Here is a 23,391-nt window from a genome sequence, read left to right on the forward strand (position 1 = left end):
ACTGAGTTCAAGCTCTTGGTGCACCAGATGATTTTGCACACTGGACATCATCAGAGGTGCACAACGAGGTGTGCAACCCTCAGCCTGGGAAACGGGGTGTGTGGTTGGGACAGAGGCGCAGCCCCGAAATGGTCGCAAGATTGGGGTGGGCAACCTCAGGGTTAGCGGGGGGGGGTGCTCTGAGCAATTCTGATTATCTATGGGCTCATTAAAAGCCGATTTTGGGGGGCTCTCCGTTAGCCAGTAACCAAAACCGTGCTGCAAAATGGCAGAACTCATGCTATGATTTCAGATCATTGGGAGGGAGGGTGGGGTTTTTAAGGAAGGAAATTGGAGCATTTCCCCACGTCTGTTCCCACATGTACTTCTGAGAAACGGGCAAAACACGGCGTTGGCAAAAACAAACCATTCTGCCATCGATGCTGCACGTGGGAACAGTGCAAGCTGCTGGCCAGTTGCCCACTGAGAAGACAAGTGAGAACCCCACGATTTTCTACCTCCCCACCTCCAACTGAATGAAATCTTGGGGGAACGCAGGGGCGCTAAACCTATGAACTGCCTGTCCCAAGGGGGCGGCCAACTGAAAAAGGCCACCGAAGACCATCTCGGTACTCCTCTGCCCAGGGGGACCGGATGGCATCACCCACCCTGGATCTCATGTGGGTTTGTGGGCAAATCCTAGGATCACAGGATGGAAGGGCTGGTGTGGAGTGGAGACCATCTGGCCCAGCCTTCAGCTCTTGTTATTTTAAACTATATTAAGCCCTACTTTCGGGCTCAGCCAATAGTTCCTGCGCGCTTCCTGTTTGGATTTTCCACCCAGGCGTGTTAAAACTGCAAAGAGAGCAACTCTGGAGAGGCAGCTTTGCCCGACGCCCGCACTGAACTAGAAGCAACGTTTTCCAAGCCACCGGGGCTGGGTTCGCCCATCGACATTAAGCCCCAGCTGAACAAGCCGCACGGTGGTTTAGGAGGCGGTGTGGGAAGCCAGACAATATCTGCCTCAGAGAGTGGGGAATCTAAGGGCCTTCCCTTGCTTTGTCCTGAAGTACCCCCTGGGCAAAGCTTTGCATTATAACATCCTTGACCCAGATTGCCAGAGCAGGCCTCGCTCTGACCTTCAGCGAATCCACCAAATCCTCCACCAGGAAAAGGCGCAGGACAGCTTTCAGGATGTGGTTGACGTGCACCATGGCAGAGCTGACGTAGTTGTGGAAGGTCTCGGAGGAGAGCGTAATGTCCTTGTCCAGATAGGCTCTGGGGAGGGAAAAGGTATAGCCACAGCCAAGGAAATACAGAGACGTCCGCAATCTTCCGGGGCAACAGGGACACTGTTTCTCCTTGGGGCACGGAGAGTATTTCAAATTCAACACGTTCACACTCTGAAACACTGTACAGGTAGTCCTCACTTAATGATTATTCATTTAGTGATGGTTCAGACTTGCGACGGTGCTGAAAAAAAACCCGACTTACAACTGGTGCTCACACTGACGACTGTCACAGCACCTCCAAGGTCACGTGATCACGATATGGGTGCTTGGCAACCGGCTTGCATTTCTGACTGTTGCGGCATCCCATGATCACGTGATTGCCATTTTCGACCTTCCCAGCCAGCTTTTTCACCAAGCAAAATCAACGGGGAACTGCATGACTCGCTTAAAGACCACGTGGTTCGCTTAACAACCATGGTGATCTGCTTAATGACTGCTGCAAAAAAGGTCATAAAATCGCTTTGGAATTGCTTAATGGCCACTTTGCTTAGCAACTAAAATTGCGGTTTCAATTGTGGGTGTTAAGCGAGGACTACCTGTAGTGCTGTTCCAACCACTTTGAAAGCGTTTCGAATGCAAAACACTCCCAGTAAAGCTGGAACAGCCGTTTTAAACACAGGACAAGGAGGAGGAGGATTTCAAGCTCTGCTAGTTTCCCCCCCATCCCTTTTGTGCTTCGGAAGAGAGGAAAGCGAGTGCTGAATCACTGGAAGGAATGCGTGGTGTCCTGATGAGCAGAGAGGTGGGCTGTCTGGAAAATCTCCAAATGGAAAATTTCCCTGCACAGATGAATCTGACTCCTGTAAGTATTCCCATCTCAAGATCCCCAATCTGTATAAATATCGTGCCACATTATTGGAGGGGGAAAATAATTAAAGTTACGCCATTTTGTGAGGTTTTAACAGCGCATTCAAAGAAAGCAAAAAGTTTTCATGCATGGGAAAAAAAATGCACCGCTGGAAACAGTGCTGGGCAAAAGGCAATAAAGCATCATACGAGCGTGAAACTGCCCAGCTGGACCAATGTGGGAAGAATTCTAGGAAAAAAATTGCCTCCAGAGAAAACTTTCTGGCCTGCATCTTGAATGGGGAGGGTGGTGGTGGCCTAAGGTTCCTCACCGTTTACACAGGTTGCTTCCTTCTGAAAATGAGCCTTTCTATATCAACTTCCAGATTTGTGGGTTCCCTGTCAACTTATCTTCCCAACAAGATGAACAGCGCGGAAGAGACTGTTCTCCCAGCATCCCCACCTCTGCTTTCGTGGCCAATAAATCTAGCCGCACTGCCTTTCCTTTTTCTTATCTCCTGCCTTCAATCTGTTTGGCTATTTCTGACTCTTTTTCTGCACTCAGCGTAATGTTGCAGATGGGGGTGCGTGTGTCTATATGAAGTCCTGTAAGGATAGGCACAGGTTCGTTTACCTGCTTTAAAAACCCCTGTGAGTAGCAAGTGATGGGAAAACTTTTCAGTGCCCGAGTCTCTGAAACACTCGTCTGGCCAAAAGGCTTTCAGACACAATGGACTTCAATCCCCATAAAATATAAATGCCCATATACAGGTAGTCCTCACTTAAGAACCATTTGTTTAGTGATGGTTCGGACTTATGACAGCGCTGAAAAAAGCCGGTTTGTGGCTGGTCCTCACACTAATGACCATCACAACATTCCCCGCAGTCACGTGATCACAATTTGGGCGCTTGGCGACCAGTTAGCATTTATGACCGTGGCAGCGTCCTGTGGTCATGTGATCAACATTTTTCACTTCTCGGCCAGCTTCTGGCAAGCAAAATCAATGGGGAACCATGTGACTTGCTTAACAATCACGTGGTTTGCTTAACACCCACGGTGATTTGCTTAATGACCGCTGCAGAAAAGGTAATAAAATCAGGTCTGATTCGCTTAATGACTGCTTTGCTTAGCAACCAAAATTCCAGTCACAATTGTGGTCGTTAATCAAGGACTACCTGTAAATGCCAACCGGTTGCTGGTTACCTTGAGTGGGTTTTATGGATACTGAACTCTGTGGCATCTAGAAGATACTAGGCTGAGCGAGGCCACGCTTTATAGTGCCTCCTCTTGCCCTATAGACTTTTAATGCACTCTTGTCTGGCACTCAAAGGTCCCCTTGAATTCTGACAATTTGGTGGAGATCTGCCCATTTCACAGGAGGGGAACTGAGGGCAGAAGACCCAGGTGGGCCCAGAGCCAACCCAGCCCGCTCACTTGAAGGGATGGCCTTCTTCGGATTTTTGTACAGCTTGGATGACGGACTTGTAGACCCGGAAGCAGATGGTGACGGAGAGGAGGGCCAGGACGAGGTACGAGACGACGCTGATGACGCTGAAAGCGGCCAGGGAGAGCAGCAGGATCAGGGTCGTGCTGAAGACGGCCCCCGTCTTCTTCACATCCCGCCAGAAGATCAGATCTCGCACTGTGGAGAAAGCGAGAAGAGGAGGCACAAGCCATTAGCGGAGGCGGCCAGAGACACTGCGAGGAAAAGGTGGAGGCTCCGCTGCGAAACCGAGCGCGCCAGCCCTGCAGGGAAAATAAGAACGATTTACAGTCTGGCTGTTTTGCAGACCTCTAATGATGCATTTGGGTTCTCGTTTTAAAATAAAGGGAAGAAAAAGCCCCCTTACAAATCTGCTTCAAAATATAAAGATGGAAGAGGGAGTCTCCTTTTTTTTTTTTTTTTTTTAAAGGTAATTAACTTGTGAAATCTGTTAGATGCGTAAAACCAGCCTTTCCCAGTCTGTAGTCACAACAGTTGGGAATTGCAATCCCCAACACATTAAGATGGGAAGCAGCACAGAAGCTCTTAAAATGCAAATAATTTTTGTGACTGAGTAGTAAGCCCGTCTTAAATCTTCTTCCATTCTCCTCAGAATGGAGACTCTGAACATGGAGTACCAGTTAAAGTATTCTTTTTTAAAAATCTGTTCAATCGTGACTGATTCTCAGAGACTGCCTGGAGCAGTCCCTGCAGTGTTCTTGGCAAGATTTCAGAAATGGTTTGCCATTGCCTCCTTCCTGGGGCTGGGAGAGAGTGACTGGCCCAAGGTCACCCAGCTGGCTTTGTGCCCAAGGTGGCACTCGAACTCACGGTCTCCCAGTTTCTAGCCTGGTGCCTTTAACCAGGTAAAGGTAAAGGTTTCCCTTGACATTAAGTCCAGTCGTGTCCGACTCTAGGGGGCGGTGCTCATCTCCGTTTCAAAGCCGAAGAGCCGGCGTCTGTCCAAAGACACTTCCTCCATGGTCATGTGGCCGGCATGACTACACGGAACGCCGTTACCTGCCCGCCAAAGCGGTGCCTATTCAACTACTCACATTTGCATGTTTTCAAACTGCTAGGTTGGCAGGAGCTGGGACTAGCAACGGGAGCTCACCCCGTCACGCGGATTCGAACCGCCGACCTTCCGATCAGCAAGCTCAGCAGCTCAGCGGTTTAACCCGCAGCGCCACACCATTAAATAATAAATATTCTGTTTCCAGACTCAGAAATATTTTTTGTGGAGACCATGCAAAGCCATTTTTAGTGAGCCAAGATTTTTTTTTAATTCTGAAGCTTATGTAGATTTCAACCTAATTATTGACATGTTTAATGAATTTCATATCGTTCGCATTCACGCATACCAACCATTTATGTCTGAACTAAATTCCGCATTTCAGTTCCTTTTAAGGAGCAGAAAGGTAGGATATAAATATAGTTGCTTATTTTTTGGATAATGCTGTGGAGAAGAGGTGGTTTCAAATCCCAAACAATAAAAACTTCATTATTGTCTAGTGCTCATATTGATTCTTCCTTTTTCCTCTGCTCTTCCAAAGGAAGAGGACACCAAAGACATACTGTGGTCGTTTAGGGCTCAGGAGCCTGTTCCTGCAGGCCTGGTAATTTAAGTATCCTTACTTAAGATAGCTAGCTGTACCGTCTGATGTGGAGAATGAGTCAGTGACAATACAATTTATATTCCCCAAATAGCCACGTTAATTTACAGTAGATCCAAGACTACTGTCGGTGTGGGTGTGTCTTTCAACATTTCTATGTATTTAGCCACCAACCCCCCTCCCCCATATTTCAAAACTATCCCATTTTACAATATTTCTAGAGTGGTATAAATGCATGTATTGTACAATATATTACAATATTGCTTTAAAAAACCACATAACGGTCCATCAAAACTCCAATTCACTTACTGCTGCTAGAAAGTCAGACGGTCCCCCCTGCCATCCCCTGGACTTTTTAAGAATACGTCTAGCCTCCTCCTGGGGAAGTCACCTCAAGATTTAAGGTGAGGAAACAGACCTGGATTGGCTGTTGGGGGTTTGCAAGAGATCAAAAGGACAAGATCAAGTGTATGATCCTTTCCAGCAAGCTCCGTTTCCTGATCCCAGGGCAGGATTGTTGAATCCAGGGCTGAGGTGGGTGGTCACATTGCTTATACTACCTTGCGGGGTGTGTGTGTGTGTGTGTGCTGTCTGGCAAGATATAGAGTGCCTAGCTTCCCCACCTTGGGTGGGGATGAGATAGACCCACAACTCTGAAATACTCCCACTCCAATTGAGAATGTTTAAAGCATTCCTTTAACTACCTCTTTAGAGTCTGGCTCCCAATTAGCACCAGCCACACTTTTTCACACACGGCATTCCCAAAAGAGGGCCTGAAATATCTGAATCTGAGCAGCTACACGCTCCCCATCAAATGTCCCAAGTACAGGTAGTCCTTGCTTAACGACTACTCATTTAGTGACGGTTCGGATGTACGATGGTGCTGAAAAAACTGACTTGCGATCAGCCCTCACACTTACAACTGTTGCAGCGTCCTGCAGTCACGTAACTGCCATTTTTTGACCTTCCCAGCCAGCTTCTGGCAAGCAAAATCAATGGGGAACCACGATTCAGTTAACGACCATGTGGTTCACTTAGTGACCACCACAAAAGGTCATAAAATCAGGCCGGATTCGCTTAATGACTATTTCACTTAGCACTGAAATTGCGGTCCCAATTGTGGTTGTTAAGCGAGGACCACCTGTAGTTGCTAACTGCAGAGAGATTGTAAGCAGCCCTCACCAACTGGGTGCCCTCCAGATAGGTTGAATCAACTCCTGATGAGCAGGTGTTTCTGGAAATGGAAGTCTAGGGCATCTCAATGCCCTGGACTTCAATTCCCAGAATCTCTGAGGTATCCGGACGGCACTCAGTGGGATGAACCCTGATATAAGTCAGGCTGGCTTTTGGTAAGAGACATCAGATCTGGGAGTTGTTGGAAGAAGGAACAGACTGGTAAATTATTTAGGTCAAGGGGGACCTACTGCTAAATCAAGAAAAACCTGAAAACTCTCAGTGTTTCCCAACCTTGGCCTCTTTAAGACGCGTGGACTTCAACTCCCAGAATTCTTCAATCAGCATGCTGGCTGGGAAATTCTGGGAGTTGAAGTCCACTTATCTTAAAGTTGCCAAGGTTGAGAAACGCTGCTCTATCTTGTACAAGTACTTCACCGGTCTATAGCGTAAAAACATGGAAGAGATTTGGGGGTTCTCATGCAAGGCACTCAAAGCTTGTGAAATCTGGACCATTAAAAAAAAAAGGCAAGGCAAGGCAAAGCAAAGCACAACAAAACAAAACAAAACAAAACCAACTGAAACATTAATTTGGGGGATTGGTGTATGGCTTTTGATGGCAATGGATGCATTGACATCCGCAAATCCTCCGTTGCTGACAACAAATTAAAAAGTAGGCTTTGAGAGATCAGAAAGCAGCCCCTCCTGGGTTGTGCCAAGTTTGAAAATAGACTCTGACCCAGAGGAATGCCTGGAAGGAGGGCTGAGGGCACCTTTTCTACCTCTCTGGGTCATTTTTGGCCTGCAATATCCAGCGAGCCCTAGGAAGAGGGCACTGTCGCCCCAACCGGATGGAATGAGCAGACCAGCTGCTAGCAAAAACTGCTGCGTCCAGCTCTTGCTGTATATTCTGGGTGCTAATTTTAACACATCGGAAAATAAACATATAGCTAGCCCGCTGTGGAATCTCAAGAGGAAGCTCACTGATAGGAGGGAGACCCAGGGAGGAGGAAAGAAGGGGCATGTTGAGAGCATAACTGGGGAGGAAAATGGGGGGGGGGGAGACTAAGAATCCCCCCAAAACACGAACACGTTTTCACTTGCGATGGGGAGAAAAGTAAGCCTCTAAGGCAGTGTTTCTCAACCTGGGCAACTTGAAGACGTGTGGACTTCAACTCCCAGAATTCCCCAGCCAGCAAGGCCGGCTGGAGAATTCTGGGAGTTGAAGTCCACACGTCTTCAAGTTGCCCCGGTTGAGAAACACTGCTATGGATAATGGAATAAAGAAAGATATATAAACCCCGCAGCTCAGCCCATTATTTGGGGGTTGGGTGCATTAGAATACCCAGGGAAGGGTTGCAAAAAGCTGAGCAAATACATCTGGTGACCAGACATGGCACTCGGGTCAGGGAGAACGTCCATGGGTTTGGACAAGGGACTGGGGAGGCCTGGCCATGGTCACAGTCCTTGGGTCAAAGGGGGCAAGATGGAGGCAAAGCCGAGTGACCACTACAGGGCGTGGCACGGCCGGAAGCTGATGCGGGGTGCAGACCCCGGGGACCCAGCTGCTCCTTACAGACTTGCCATCTCAATCGCAGCTTCTACACCGATTTTACCTTTGTGAAAAAGGGCAAGTACAATCCTACTCCTCGCCGGTGTTCTCTCACACAAAAGCAAGCTGAATCGCACAGCGCAAGGCGCGGCAACCCCTAGAATTTTCAGCAACTGTGGGTGAAAGGAATTCTGGGAGTTGCAGTCCTAGCACCTGCGGGCTGGAGTATTCTGGGACTTCTGAAGGACCGCCATTTGGAAAGGCCGCCATGCAAGGTCCCTCTGAAAATCAGCCCTTTATTAACCACACAAGAATACTGTGTCTTATGCCAGGACTAGCTCCATGCAACGCCAGGCTCTCCAAAGTCCTTTTCCGCACCACCGCCCCAGACCCAAATCGGCTCCCCACTGGAAACAGATCCCTTGGAAATTCCCTCTCCCCTCTTCAAAAGCTATTCTGTGTTACTGAACAGTGGGGCTGCCATCTAAGCTATGGATCTGGGTGATAAAACTTCAGGCTTTGCACACAAAAAGCATGTGGGGCTAGTCCCAGCCAATGCCTCCCCCCCAAAAGAATCCAGTCCCCTCGGAGCAGTACAGAAGAGGCATTTAAAACTCAACACAACGCTTCCTCTGTTCGGAGAGGGGGGAGATGGGCCACGGGTGGCTTGCCAAGAATAAAAGTTTATAAAAAGCACACCCTTTGGGGGCTCCCTGACCCAGAAAGGGGAGGGAACAGAGGCCAGCCCCTGCTATCTCCAACTGGCAGTTTGGTTTTAAGACAAGCGCTAAAGATGCAAATTCCCCAAACTGAACCCAAAGCCCAAGTTTTTTCTGGACAGAGTGGAAGCCAAAAATTTTCGCTGTCTTTGCCTTTTATTGCCCCCCACGCCCAAACCCCACCTGGTGCTGAACCACAAAAGTACAGCAGACTCTCAGGATACTTGGTGTGAATACAAAACAATATTCCAGTTTTGCCAGATTCTGTTAGGTACTGTTAGGCCCCAGGCTCTCAAGAAGCAATACGTCCCTCCAGTAAAATCTCCCTCCCTCCGTCTCCCTCTTTCTTTCGACAATTATGCAATTTTTTCCATTAAAAACTGGTTACCTTCAAGCCATTTGAATGTCCCACATTGGAAATATCCTCTGGATATTTTATTAGTCAACTTTCACTTTTAGAAATGGGATGGAATATCAAAATAAAATGGAATTTTGCCAGAGCACCTTGGAGGAAGGAGGAGATACAGGTGAAATGAAAAATTAGCTGCAAGTTCACTGGCTGCTTGCAGTAAAATAGCAATAGTTTATTGGGTGCAGGAACTAATTATCTCATCATACGTTATTTCTTGACTAGAAAGCTGCACCCAACTATTCTCCCCAGGGCTAAAAAGAAGGGAATGCCTCTTAAGACATCTGCATTACTCCAAAATGCAGAAAACCTGTTTCCCTTTGGAATTAGGAGTTTCTCTCGGATGCAAATCCATGCAGATTTATCAACTGCCTAACGCTCATCTATTACAACCTGCTGCGCAAAGCAAGCCCCCCTCCATCCACTGCAGGAAAGAGAGACTAGTCTGCTTTTGCAATGCTGCATCTTGGGCTCAGCCAATACTAAGCCTATCCAAGTGTCCATTGCCAATTAAATAATGCAATGTCCATTGTTATGCAGGCAGCCACATGCAAGCCGCATCATAACCTCCCAGTGTGGTTACCTGAGAATTCAGCCAGTAATTTTGTAATGGCATGTGGTACAGAAGGCTCAGGAGGAAGGATCTGGGAGGTTTTCCCAAGACCGACACTGGCAGGAACCAGCTTCACATCGATTGCCTGCCCAAGGCAGAGGGGTCTCTTCTCCAAGGCGGACTTAGGAGCAGACGCTGCAGCATCAGGCAGGATCTCACAGTGCTGTCCAGAATGCCCCCCTCTGGGGGGAGAGAACAGGGTGGCCGCCGGTCTCTCCATCTCAGCTTTCCTACCCGCCTCTTTGAGTGCTGTGATCGTGAGTTGCTCATGCTCAAAATCTTGCTTTGCCTGGGGTGGCTGCTGGAAATAGGACGCCATCCCTTGGGAACGAGCAGCCTTCAGCTCTGCCTCTGAGAACATCTCAACGGGGTCTACAGGAGATTCACCCCCCTTGGATTTTAAGCACTCCTTCGTGAAGTCCATAAAACTCTCTCTGCTCAGCCCATCCGGGCGCACCATCTCTTTGAGGCTGCCCAAAGTGATACTTCTTGGGGAATCTTCTGTTTTGGGAGTCTTCCTTGGCAACTCCAGTTCACAAGCATCTAATACCTGCCTGGCTTTGGAAGGTGTCTCTGGACTGGGTTCTTTGGAGGGCTGGGGGGCAGGAGATGGTCCCCCCCTAACAGCATCAGTCTCAGCCTGGACTGCTTTGAAGTCATCAGTGGATCTCTCGTGGCATTCCAGGGCCTGGGAAGCCATTTGGCCTTTTCTGCTGGACTTCTGGAGCTCATCAGATGTCTCTCCATCACCTATATATACAATTTCTGTTTCGGAAGAGCCAGTGGGTTTGGGCAATGCCCGGCAATTCTCAACAGAATTCTTATTCAGGAATGCAAGATCTGCTGGAGCATCCTCTATGACTGTGTCGTCAGACTCCCCAGAGCTATCAGCATCAGTTGTTTCCAGCAAGCCTGGATTTGGCCAAGAAACGTCGGTCTTCATCTGTATAGCTACTGGAGGAGCACTTTTCACTACAGCTACTCCCTGACTAACAATGGCTTGAGTCTCTTCTACTTTTAGAGAAGGCTTGCCTTTTTGGTGGAGGCTGATTGTCAGAAGTTGATGAGGAGCAGAAGCCTTGCTGGCTTCCATACTGCTAGGGCTAACCGTTGGTCCCGGAACAACACCACTAGTTTCGGTGGGTGAGGCCTTAAAGCCTGAGTTGATAAAGTCATCAGCCTTGTCATCAAGATCCTTGGGAATCAAATCCCAGTTAAGCAGTTCATTTGTGAAGCTATGCATTTCACGGACACATTTGGAGACTTCCTCCAGGGCCGCAGTCGTGCCCGAAGACTGGCGGGAGAGCCCTGGTCCTGAGGGAATCCTGCCACTGCCGCGAGGCTTTGCCTGGAACTCACAGATGCTATCCTCTGGAATGTCTGTCAACAGCTCCCTTTCACTGTGTATCACCCAGTTGCTACTGATGTCCTTGGAGTTGCTTGTGAGGACATCTTTGAATTCCTTATCAAATTCCAGTTTGTCAGCAATGACCTCAAATGGAGATTCAGGAGAATCTTTTTCCACTGGTGCCTCAACAGCTACCCCAGAAGATGCTATGGAATGTGAATTTATGATCTCAGAGGGAGCCTGCTCAAGTTCACCTTCTGGGTTGGTTAATAGTGCAAATTTGGATTCTCCATTTGAAGCTCGTTCTTTTTCTTGGTTGCATCCATTCAGATCAGTCTTACCCTTCAGAGGACCAACTCCCTTGAACACACTCTCCTCCAGAGAAGTAGTTTCCATCACGGGGCCATGGGTATGAACTTTGGATCCAACAGAAAAGGGTAATTCCATTACGTAAGGAGATCCTACAGAAATGGTCTCTATTCTTGAACCTTCATTGCTCCCTTGGACACTGCCTTGTCTTTGTCCTCCCAAGACTTCCTGTTGCACATTTGAGGGGGTTGATTTGCTGTTGGTTTCCCTCTGATTTCCAGAATGTGTTAAATAAACTCCAGCTGATGGAAGAGAAGACAGGAGAGGAGGGGGGACTGCATCCTTGCAAGCTGAATCAATGGCCCAGGAAGACTCCCAGATTTAAAGGCAGAGACGCACATAGGATCGGTTACAGATTCCACAATCAAGCAGGCAACATGCTCTTAACGAAACAAAAGCCACAATTCCAACCTACCAAACTCTGCACACATGCATAAGACCGTCACCTGGAGGATAGGAACTTTGTAGGGATCTACGTCAACATAAAAAGTCACCAACATTCAATTTCACAGAAGAAAGACAGCTTAGGTCAGCCAAATATACAGTGCAAAAGAACAGGTCATGCTGGGCAGGTGAACAGAAGCCGTCCAAAAGAATGCAAATAAATGCCTAGATGGATTGTAGAAGGTTTTCGGGTGCTTGTAGATCAGAAGCTGCAGGATGATACAACCTGGGTGCACCAACGGGCTTTACCTTGCAGTGTACTATGTTTCTATTACTATTTAAGGTCACGCTTATCTACCTCATCCAATACTCTAGCCTGTGCTGCTCCTAAGGCATGGAACATTATTACTTCCTCCAGCTACAATCCCATAAGATAATGGACCAGCTGAACTTGGGGGAGGGGAAACCAGAGGTAGACTACCTGCTTTACTGGTAGAAAGTCTCAAGATTAATGTCTGACCATCTCCAAGGTTAGGCCAGGAAAGAACTGGAAACCCATACTGAGCTAGACAGACCCGGAATTCAACCATTTATTTTCTCATGGATGTCATGAACTTCCATTTCGTTTAAGTTCCCAAGCTGGTGACCCTTCTCCAGATATGGTCCAACTACAACCTTCAGAAGTCCCAGCCAGTTAGTTATAATCCCAAGATATGGAGAAGACACTAAGCTAGAATAATACACAGAATCAAGGCAATCAAAGCTTCCAAGAAAGGGAGTTACCTGGACTGAATTCAGGAAGTCAATCTTCACAGGCAGGGGCAGTAATTATAAAAGAGGCAAGGCATGCCAGTGCCTGAAGGCATCAGCCCACACATTGAAAGAGAACAGAACCTGAGTTGCGTAGGAGACTTTTCTTCCAAAATCACCCACAATGCAGCAAATTCTGATGGAAAGCAGCACAGAATTGGCAGACTGTTTTCTTGGACAAGGGAAGGAACAGACTCGGGGATATTATTCTGAAGAAATCTTTAGTAGGAACTATGTTCTCCATGAGTTGTGGGAAGACCATGCTAAGACTTTTTTCCCCTTTAGATCTAAAGGTAAAGGCAATTTGTATGGCCTTACTACAGACCACATCATCCGCCACAAACTTCTTTTGACTGCCCAACTGCACCACTGATCAACGGCAAGCTGGCTCTGAATGTGCTCCGGTTTGATAAATGGTGTTGCAGGCACTTAGAGGGTGACCTTCTCAACACAGTAACCTCTTAGCAGTCAAACAAGAAGTCTTGGAGAAGTGGTGGAGCCTGAAAACTGGAAACACACCTGTGAATTGGACTCAGAACAAGCCTGGGCAAAGGATACATATGAGGCAACATCCCATTGCCCAAGGCAGCTCAGCTTAAACATAATTTGGTTATCTGTAGAAGCACCTTGCTTCCAACTCTTCAATCGGTCAAGAACATCTGGGCTGAAAGATGCACTGTGGACCCAAAAGAAGGCTTTAACGTGTGAGAGAAGCACAGCAAAAATTTGTAAGGGGGAAACACTGAAGGAAACCTTCCAGAAATCTTCCCACTCCACTCAGCCGTATAATCTCATCAGCCAAAGCTTTCTGTACCAGCTTCTTTGCTTTCAAAATTGCGCTTTCTGTCGTGATAACGAAAGGGGTTTATCCCAGCACTACAGTACATTTTGTATGGAAGGAGAGAGAGAATGAATGTTCCTAAGTTAAAACCCTACCACCTCCCCACTTAAAAAGATTTGAAGAGCAGAATCCAAATCCCTGCGGTCTTAAGTACCTGCCACCATGACAAGCAGAAATATAGATGTTTTATCAGCTGTTGGCAATGGTTCTCTGGGCCCCACAATGTTCGCTGCCCCCCAACATAAAATTAAGCTCCAGCAATAAGGCCAAAATTTCACCAAATTATGCAAGTCTTGCAAGATTTCAGCTCCCTCACAGAATTTCAAAAACCTCAGGCAAGAATGCTCGAATCTTACAAAAGGTCTCGTGAAATTTTGGCATTCTCAAACCAGAGTTTTGAAGCCCTGTGAGATGTTGGATGTACTGGAGGGAGGAGGCGGTGAGCGGGTTACTGCGGAATGGCATCAGGGATCTGCAAATGTGGTTCAAACTCTAGGAAGACAGATAAAATTTATCTCGGTTTCTTATGAAACCTTCATCAGCAGTGACACATTCCTTAGCATGCGGGAAGTCCAATGTCTAGCTTCTGATGCCCGCAATTTAAATAAGGCTTAGACAGGCCAAAGTCTGTTATCTTGGCAGGGAATGATCGTCAGGAGAATTAACTGATCTGCAGGCAGCCAGGACGCTCACTCAGAAAGGTGCCTTTGTGTTAGTATCCCTGCTTAGTCAGAGGCCTTACAAGAACGGGAATTACTCTCACCCTTAGAAAATAAGATGCTAGCAATCCATGGTTTTAATTGCTTGGCAAACAGTACGGAAAGGGAAGGGATTAGCAGGGGTCTGGTGGCAAAACACAACTGCGCTTTGGATTCCGACATCAGAGTTGGCTTCTAGAACCAGAGAAACATCCCCGAGGAACTGTTTTGATCTGGTCACTGAATTAAATTCCCAGCGAAAGCCTGAGTGCCTGCAAGGGCAGAGGAAGTTGGCGTAGGTGTCACCCTCTCCAGCCCAGAAGTAGGGTGCCCTTTCTAAGCATGTCAGCTGCACACCAACTTTCAACGGATGATTCATCTATGGAATTCATGACCATCACCTTCAGTTACAGACCAGTGAGTCAAGTGAACAAATCTCCTGAGCGGTGTTAGTCGTGATAGCTAAACAGGGAAGTCCACCTCCAGAAGCATTATACCACTGAGCATCTATGGCTGCAGTAAAGGGCGTGAGGTTGTTACAGACTTGGGGAGGTCCCTGAAACATCTCATGAAGAAAAGATGTTGTGTTTGAGAGATGCTGGTCAGCCCGAGCCGTCGTTAGATCACTCCTCATTTTGGAAAGAGTTTAGGCCAATCCAGATATTACTGAATTAACAGACTGATCTTCAAGTGCCCTTCTAAAGGGGCACGATGTCCTGGGTAGCTCTTTAATGGTTACCCCAGCTGGACACTTGATAATGGCAGAGAAGCTGCTCTGGAAAGACGTCTGTTCATTGGGACCCAGCCTGTAGCTCCACATGTTCCAGGCCAACCAACTTTGTTTTGTGAATTGACAGATCTTAGAAACTCCTGGGATGGCCCTCACTGGAGAGATTAGAGATGGAAAGAGATGTGGGAAGACCAGAGGCCTGAAAACTCTTGGATTAAAGCTTCCAAAACAGAACTGATCTGGGAGGTGCTCTGAACAATGAAACCCCAACGCTAGCTTTACCGGTGCCCTCCACCTACATAGGACTACAGCTCCCAGAATTCCTAGCCAGCACAACTTTGGAGTCATAAACTTGGACACGTTGTCCTGATTCACAAACAGTGACTAACGAAGGAGAGTATGTGGAGCACCTAAAACTGGGTTCACATGGCATCCCAAGTAATGGCTTGCTTAACCAAGGTTTATTAAATAAACCACAACAACACTAGATTCATAAAACACATTAAACCCAAATCAAATCCAATCCAATCCCATGATGGAAACCCTAGTGCTACTGCTACAGACTGAGGCTGAGTAGGTCTATAAAGTCCTACCCATTCTTCTCGGCTCCTTCTCAACATTTTGTCCTGAGACGATAATTCACCTGCACATTTCCTGTCCTTTGCTGTTGCTACAATCACCCTCAACCTCCACGGACCTTCCCAAACAAACCTTTTTGCATTCAGTACTTTGGAGGGGGGGGGGGGGAGCAAGCTTAAAGAGACAAGGGGGGAGGTGGAGGAATTAATAACGCAAGAAACACAGCGTGGAAAAGCAGCCGTCGTAAGAGCGTGTAATAATCACAGCACCATGAGAAGAACATTTCAGCACTTTGCAGCCAAGCTGGGTCTCAAGTGGACGTGGAAGGAGAAGGGAGGAAAAGCAAGAAGAAAAATGTTGACAATTCCAAAAAAAATTAAAAAAAAAAGGCTGTAACTGCTTCCCCGCTCCTGGTCCCCAATAATGCCCTTTTGTTGCAGCTTCCTATTCCTAAAAAGGTAAAGGTAAAGGTTTCCCTTGACGTAAAGTCCAGTCGTGTCCGACTCTAGGGGGCGGTGCTCATCTCCGTTTCTAAGCCTTGGAGCCGGCGTTGTCATAGACACTTCCGGGTCATGTGGCCAGCATGACGACTCGGAACGCCGTTACCTTCCCGCCGAAGCGGTACCAATTAATCTACTCACATTTGCATGTTTTCGAACTGCTTGGTGTGCAGGAGCTGGGACGAGCAACGGGAGCTCACCCCGCCGCGCGGTTTCGAACCGCCGACCTTCCGATCGACAGCTCAGCGGTTTAACCCGCAGCGCCACCGCGTCCCTTTTCCTATTCCTAGAGCGGTTCAAAAGGCACAGACTAGCTCTAGGAAAATAAAAACCTCCCTTATAGAAACACTCTACCTCTGAGAATGCAAGGGACAAGGATGGGACCCAAAAGCCATGATGCTATGCTGGTAAGCTTCTGCCAAGGGGGGCAACCTTGGCCCGCCAGAATCCCTCAGAAGTGGCCAGGCTGCCTAGTTATAGTTCATAAATATCTGGAGGGCCACAGGCCTGCTGCTGCTACAGAGCATAGGTAGTTTTCTGTTAGAAAATGGTAGTCTCCTTGTGGCTAGAACCAACCCAGGTCCTCATATGGCATCGCGATCAACTGGAAAGGTTCTTCTCCAGGGGAGGACCCATAACAGAAGGCGAGATGTCTTTTGATGCAAGTCTGCACAGACACACACGCAAACCCATACTGGTCGAGGAACCCGCCACAAAGCACCTTTTTAGACCCTAAAGGGTCTAAAACTATGGCTGGCTCGTTAACTCTGGGCAACCCTGCAGCCAAACTGAAATGAACCCAAAGTGGATGGGTGTCACTTTCTTCTGCAAGACCTATAGTGGGGGAACCAAGTCTAAATTACACAGTGGATTTCTATAGCCTCCCCTCGCATGTTCTGTGTACAAGCTGCAGATTCTGGTGTATTAATTACACAGTGATTCTGATTTGATGAAAGCACCTTAGCAGTTCTAGATCGAGGAAAGATTGGTAACAATCTCCTTGCGCTGAGCAAGAAGCAAACTGATTTTGCAGCAACGTCTTGCTCAACCTCTCTTTAAGCTGGGCATCTTCCAGACACAGTGGACTTCAACTCCTAGAATCCCCTTTATCTGCGCTTGTTGGGAATTCTGGGGACTGCTCTCCAGACATGGTGTACTGACTACCAGAAACCACTTCAGCCAAGTTTGCTGGGAATTCTGGAAGATGCATTCCTAATATATCTGGTGGGCAGCCCTGTAAGAGGCTAATTTAATGGACCAGTGTGTGGAGGATCCTGCATCTTGCGTTGTTGCTTGCAAGACCTGCAAGAAACATTAGCGAGCCCCAGAATTTTGTGCCATTATAGTCTCAAATCAATTTTTTTTCTGGTGGAATGAGTTTGCATTCGGCAGCTCCTTCGTGGATGCCATTCTCCTCTGGTTTCAATCAGAAAGGAGCCTCGATGTGAGTCAGACACTGGTCTAAAGAGATGGGCAACAATTTGCCCAGAACCTTGGAGGAATGGGACCTTCTGCATGAATTCAAATGCTGAGCCAGAGATTCTCTCTCTATGATAGTGGAAGCTTATCCTTGACCACCAAGTTTCTTGTGTGCCAAAGAGCATGCCATTCCTTCCAACTCCCCTTGTATGACTCAGCAAGTAAAGTCTACTGATACTATCACAGATTCACATAAGAGCTTTGCTGCGTATACAAGAACACCTCTCTTATCTGGTGCAGCAGGCAGACCCTAAACAGCCCACCATAAAGGCTTTCCAACTCTGTGCTGCTACTACTGGTGGCTTTTTTTGCCATCAAATGTCCTGACGGAGTCTTTGACTATCTCAGAGGCTGGAAAACCCAGTGATTGTCATTTGAAGTGCCGGGGCATCTGAGAGAATTCTAGAAGGCTTCCTTGGCCCCTCAACATTATTTTTAAAAATTAAGCTAGCACAGAAGTTGAGAGATCTCTAGATCTCGTGGGATTTCAGTGTTCTTGGGCAATATTTCATGAGAAGGCTGAAATTTAGTGAGATTTCAGGCAATTAAAAAAATTGTTTGAGGAGCATCATTACTGGGAGATGTCAGAAAAAGCGGCCTACTTTGGACTACCTGTTAAGGAGGCTCTGTGCACAACATGGGTTCTACGGTAGAGCATCAAAAAATGTGACTCACCATTGCTCTCACCACTGAAGAAATGCACACCCAAGAACACAACTCAGCTGTTTTGGAACATGCAGTTTGCTCAGGGCAACGAAGCTGGGCTGCATTATGAGATGCTGATTGATTGCTTACACTTCTTCTTGCTAAGGGGGCTGACACATCCTGCTAAGTCATGGCTTGTTGGTTTGTTTTTAAAAAATGGTTTATAAACTACAATGGCTAGGTTCACACAACATGCTAATCTAAAACCAAACACATTGTGACTTACCATGATGAGTGAACCTGGTCTCCAAGAAACATGGAGTTCTTGAGAGCAAAGTCATAAAATCAGTTCCCGAAGACTAGCAAGCAACTCCTATAGAGTAAGGGCAATGCTATCCTGCAGATCAATGTTTCTCAACCTTGGCAACTTTAAGATGGGTGGACTTCAACTCCCGGAATTCCCCAGCCAGCAGGCTTTCTGGCTGAGAATTGCTTTCATAGATCACCCTTCCCCAATCTAGCATTCTTCACATTTGCTGGGACTACTGCAAAGACGGGGGTGGGGGGACTTTGGCAGGGGAGATTTGCTTAGAAAAGCACATGCCAAACATTGGGGCCAGCTTGAAAGCCCCAAAAGCCAAACTGAGATCTTAATTCTTCTTTAAGCTTCAGCTCTTCATTGTTTAGAAGAGTATTGGCTTTAGATTTCCCTCCCACTTTACAGATACACAACTGAGCTCCACCGATGTCATCACCACCCCATCTCTTTTACCTGATATAGAATCACTTGGATGAGAAATTACCCACTTTTGAATTCATGGAAAAGGCCTTGCTTACTGATGCAGCATGACTTTTGTTTTTTTTTAAGGTCGTTGCCAATTCTGGCCCATCAGATTGTAGGGTCATCAAAGCGGCACGTTTCAAAAGCAGAGTCTTTCCTACCTCCCCCGTTCTAACGCCTAGCATTTTACCAGAAATGATTTGGGGGAGGGCTATGGATGAACAGCCACAGGACGGAAGCCTGACCCCCAGCTGGGAGTCACAAAAGGGTTTGCGGGATGATCGGAAAGGAGAACCTTGTCCTGTCCCCAGTTACAGCCTCTTTCAACATTTTTCTTTCAGAAGGGGGCACAAGAAAATGACAGACTTGCCTTGTGAGGTTGAAGAGAGAGAGACAGGCTGAGAGGAAGAAACAAAGGTATCTGAAAGGGAAATACACAGGGTGAGACTTGATAACTCTAAAGAGGAGGCAAGCAAGTATACCGTTAACAAGGGAGGTGCCAAGGCACCTGTTCTCTGATGCCCGAGGAAAGTGGCGAGGGGGATCAGAGGCTGCTCACTCACCTTGATGCAAAGTACCTATGAAACACAAGTCAGCTTTACCCATCTGCTTAGAAGGAAAAAGGACAGTTGTGTAACATGAGAATTAAATTAGTGATTCAGGTGTTGTTTTTTGAAAGGCCAGAAGGAAAACTGGCAATTGCATGCTAACCGCACTTAAGAGTTATCCAGAAGGCACTTGAAGATTTGTTTTATTGCATTTAAATACTACCTCCCCCATGGGAATTGAAAGCAATGCAGATGAAGGACAACCCTCGCTTTATCCGTACAATGATAACCACCCCTGTGTGGCGTAACCTTCCAGGGATATCACCAATTGGTCATTTGCAGCAATCTGGAAGATCAGGAGGCAGAGTTGTGATCCTCAAATACCCACCTATCAGGGTGTGTCACCCTGAGATGATAAGACAGCCCACGCCCACTTGGTTTCTTCTAAGAGGTTGCACAACAAATCCCACTATAAACTAGGCTGGCTAGAATTTCCTTTTCTGAAATCGTCCTATAAACAACGTGGCATTCCACACGTACTTTCCATCAGGTTACAAGTATTTTAATCAACTGTTACACACCGGGAGGCATCAACCAAGTATCCGAGAGCATGACTGCCCTTCCTGCTCATCACAACATTCCTACGTGGCACTAAGCCACAATTTTGTCTTCACAATGATTGGTTGACTAAGCCATAGTGGCTTGGTTTGTCTGACACGCCAAGTGAAACCAAAAAACCATAATATGATGTGTGGATCTGACTGGCTTCCTTCCAACCTGTTTTGTTCAATAAGCCATCATCGGCTAGGATCATACAACATTTCAAACCTCAAACCAGGGACTACAAATTGCAATGATTGGGATCATATAACATATTCAACTAAATCCAAACGTACCTCTGAAGCATGTCCAGAGGAACACGGTAAAGTAAAAAGATAAAAAGGTAAAAAGGGGCCTGGAAGGAAAAACGTACAAGGGGTTGAGTATGTTTAACCTGGAGAAGAGACTGATCATGATACCTGTCTTCATTTTGGTCTGAAGGGCTGTCATATAATAGATGGGACAGGATAGTCCAGAGTTGCTCCAGAAGACCAAAAAACAACAACAACAACCCCACAAGGGGTTTAAACGACAAAGAAGCAAATTTTGCTTGGACATCATGAAAAATCACAGTAAAAGCTCCTTTGGAGGTGGTAGATTCTGCAGAGGTTTAAACAGAGGCTGCGTCGCCATCTGGGGGGGAGGGGGGATACTCTAGTAATGGACCCTTGCACTGGCAAGCGATGGATTAAATGATCTCTGAGGTCCCTTCCAACCCTGTCATTCCAGGGTTCTTAGTGCAATGCACAACCCCCACCAACCCTCCCAATCAATCTTTGGTTCAGCGTGGAACAGGCTGAAAGAACCCCCTACCCCACACTGGTTTCTACGTCTCAAACAATGGTGGTGCTTTGCAACCAGTTCAACACTGCAAGTATCTTCCAGACAGCGGGTTCAGTGAAAAAACAATTTATCCAACCTTTCTCCAACCTCGGCTCTAGCAGCATGGAAAGAAAGGAGTGGAGTAATAAGTGCCCAAACTCGAGATGTACCAAGTTGGGAATGGTTTTGGCGCGATGCCCAGCAGAGAGGACAGTACGAATGGCATTCTTGTGCCTCCCCCTCCTCGCCACCCAAAAATTTCAACACCCAACCTTTTTAATCAGCCACGAAGACTGACTCTATATTGGCCAAAGGGTAGAGGACAGGCGATTTCTGGCACCTGGGGGCACTGCAGGGGGTCTCTGCTTTTCACAAAAAGTGCCTTGTACATCTCTGGCAACGTGCTCCAACCCACCCCTCCGGCTCCAGCAGGCAATGCTACAGACAGTGAGCGCACACACGCTGCATTTATAGAAAAGATGCATCGACAGAATGAATAATGGGAAAGCCTTTTAGTGTTCGTTCTGGACCTCCCCCTGCCAGGGTATCTCCAGCCCGGGCTGTCCGCCAAACGAGCCATCCCGTGTCATTTGTCACAGCATCAGAGGGCTGTTTATTTAGATTTACTGGCCCTTGCAAAGACTTGCAACCAGCCAGTGCATAATGCAGAAGTTCTGGATGGTTCTCTCGGTGGTTCCCCAGCTGGGATTTGTACTCAAGTAAAGCCACTATGCTGAAGCTTTAAACACACTGGGAAAATGTTTGTTCGGAGAAACAACCATGGAACTATTCTCTATCACTTCAGGAGACAGCGTGAGGCAAAGCTGTTCAAACCATGGGCAAATTCTGCATTATTTTTTGTGTTTTAATCTGAGCCTTTCTAAGTCAGTGGCCTGGAGGACAGACTGCGATGAAGAAACCAAAACAGTTATAATAATAGAGCAAACGGACAGGAAATGTACGAAGGAACGACTAGATTAACAGAGGTGGGCTAAAAGCCACAAAATGTTTAATATACAGCACTCCTGAATAACCAGTGCTATTATAACACACCAATAAGCAGTTGCAATTTTCTTGATTCATCCAGAGCAAAATGAGTAACCTACTCAAATGTTTAGCCTGCTCTTTAATTTACAAATTAAGCACTAACAAGGAACAATTTACATGCACTTCTACATCATGCAAGGCAACATCGGAACCTCATTTTGCAGAAAGGGAAGCAAAGGCTGAGAGAAAAGCTTGCCAAATGCTATCTAACCAATTCACAATGGAGGTGAGATTGGAACTGGGGCCTTGTGTCCCACTTCACACTCCTGGTTACTTCTTAGTAAAAAACAGGCAAGAACTTGGTCTGCTTTTCGAGCAGGACTGGATTGGTAGGAAGTCAACAAGCCCGGCAAATTCAAAATCTGAAAGAGGGCAAGTATAATCAGCATCTTTACTTCCCACCTCTGCATTTGTTGACTTAAGTCTGCTTCTCCTTTCCTAATGCAGTTTTTCAGGCTCAACCAATGCTGAGCCTGGCAAGTAGAAGATGTCAACAGTTCAGCCACGGGACAAGCTTTGGGCTACTGCAATCTGTTCCTTCCCTGCAGCAAGTCAAGGAATGAGAACCTGACTCCAATTTGCTGCTTGCTTCACAATCCCCAATAATAGGAATGGCCCTCACTCCTATCGCCTTGATCAGATCAGGTTTAACTCTCCACCCCATGGCTATTTCTTATCAATGACTGCCCGTATCCTGTCTGTTGAGGATCTTCAGTGAGCTGGGGAGAAATAGTCTTAAAAAAAAAAAAAAAAACCCAGAGGCAAGCATTGATGGACATTTTTGCTGAGGCAACTGTGGCACACTCATTCCTTCTGGGTCAAAGCAGAGAGCTGACGATGGCTGAGGAGGGTGTGTGGTTGAGACAGAACTGGAAGGCTGCCCTGGAGCGCCTTCGTATAAAAGCACAGTGTAGCCCCGGGGCAAATGAGACACAGAGGTGGAAAAAGCAAGATGGGGGTGTCTTGTGTAAGAGAAAAATCTACTGTAATTACTTGAGGGGTAGAAACCAGGCTCACACACTAACGGAGGCTGCTTGAAGTCCAGTATTTTGGATGCACCTTCCGGGTGGTTACAGAAATGCCACCAAGCCAACAATATTATCAGCCCGCTGCTGACGGCGGATAGTTAAGCGAGCCAAAAAGGTGGGGACGGCCACCTTTGCTTTAGTCTCCTTGAATTTCTACACCTGCTCTGCGGTTTCACCTGCCTCTCTCATCAGCTGGCAAAGTCCAGTCCTTTGCGCCAGTGATTTCCTACAAGCTTCATGACACATCTGCGGCATCACCTTCGAACCCACACTCGTGCAAATCACCTCAGGATGACCTGGCTAGCATTCACAGCTCTTCCCCCTCCTGAGAGGCATTTCCCCCCCTCCATTTCGCTGCTGCATTTATAACTGGCCTTTCCCCAGCAACCGGAAAGCAACGTACATAATTCTCTCTCTTGACTGCAGCAATCCTGAGAGCTAGGATAGGTGGAGATGGTGGGATCTGATCCTTCCCAGACCACCCTTTAGTATCCCAGTCACTAGGCCACGCTGACTCCTGGCATCGTATCTCTGAGAAGCAGGCTAATAAAAGCAAGGCTTG

General features: G+C 47.1%; 1 protein-coding gene across 2 annotated transcripts in view; it reads right to left on the reverse strand.

Moving 5' to 3' along the window:
* The window catches only part of RTN3 (reticulon 3), a 33,615-nt gene that overhangs the window by 2,913 nt on the left and 7,311 nt on the right, over nucleotides 1–23,391 (reverse strand). Inside the window, exons 2-5 of one of the 2 annotated variants that reach the window (XM_063317240.1) lie at nucleotides 19,155–19,205; nucleotides 9,591–11,579; nucleotides 3,493–3,700; nucleotides 1,119–1,257 (exon numbers count right to left, since the gene is read on the reverse strand). In XM_063317240.1, coding sequence (XP_063173310.1) covers nucleotides 1,119–1,257; nucleotides 3,493–3,700; nucleotides 9,591–11,579; nucleotides 19,155–19,205 — 2,387 coding nt within the window. The remainder of the gene's footprint in view (nucleotides 1–1,118; nucleotides 1,258–3,492; nucleotides 3,701–9,590; nucleotides 11,580–19,154; nucleotides 19,206–23,391) is intronic. The other variant, XM_063317239.1, reaches the window with a different exon arrangement.

This window comes from Candoia aspera, chromosome 17 (assembly GCF_035149785.1).
Source record: "Candoia aspera isolate rCanAsp1 chromosome 17, rCanAsp1.hap2, whole genome shotgun sequence".
NCBI classification, from domain to species: Eukaryota; Metazoa; Chordata; class Lepidosauria; order Squamata; family Boidae; genus Candoia; species Candoia aspera.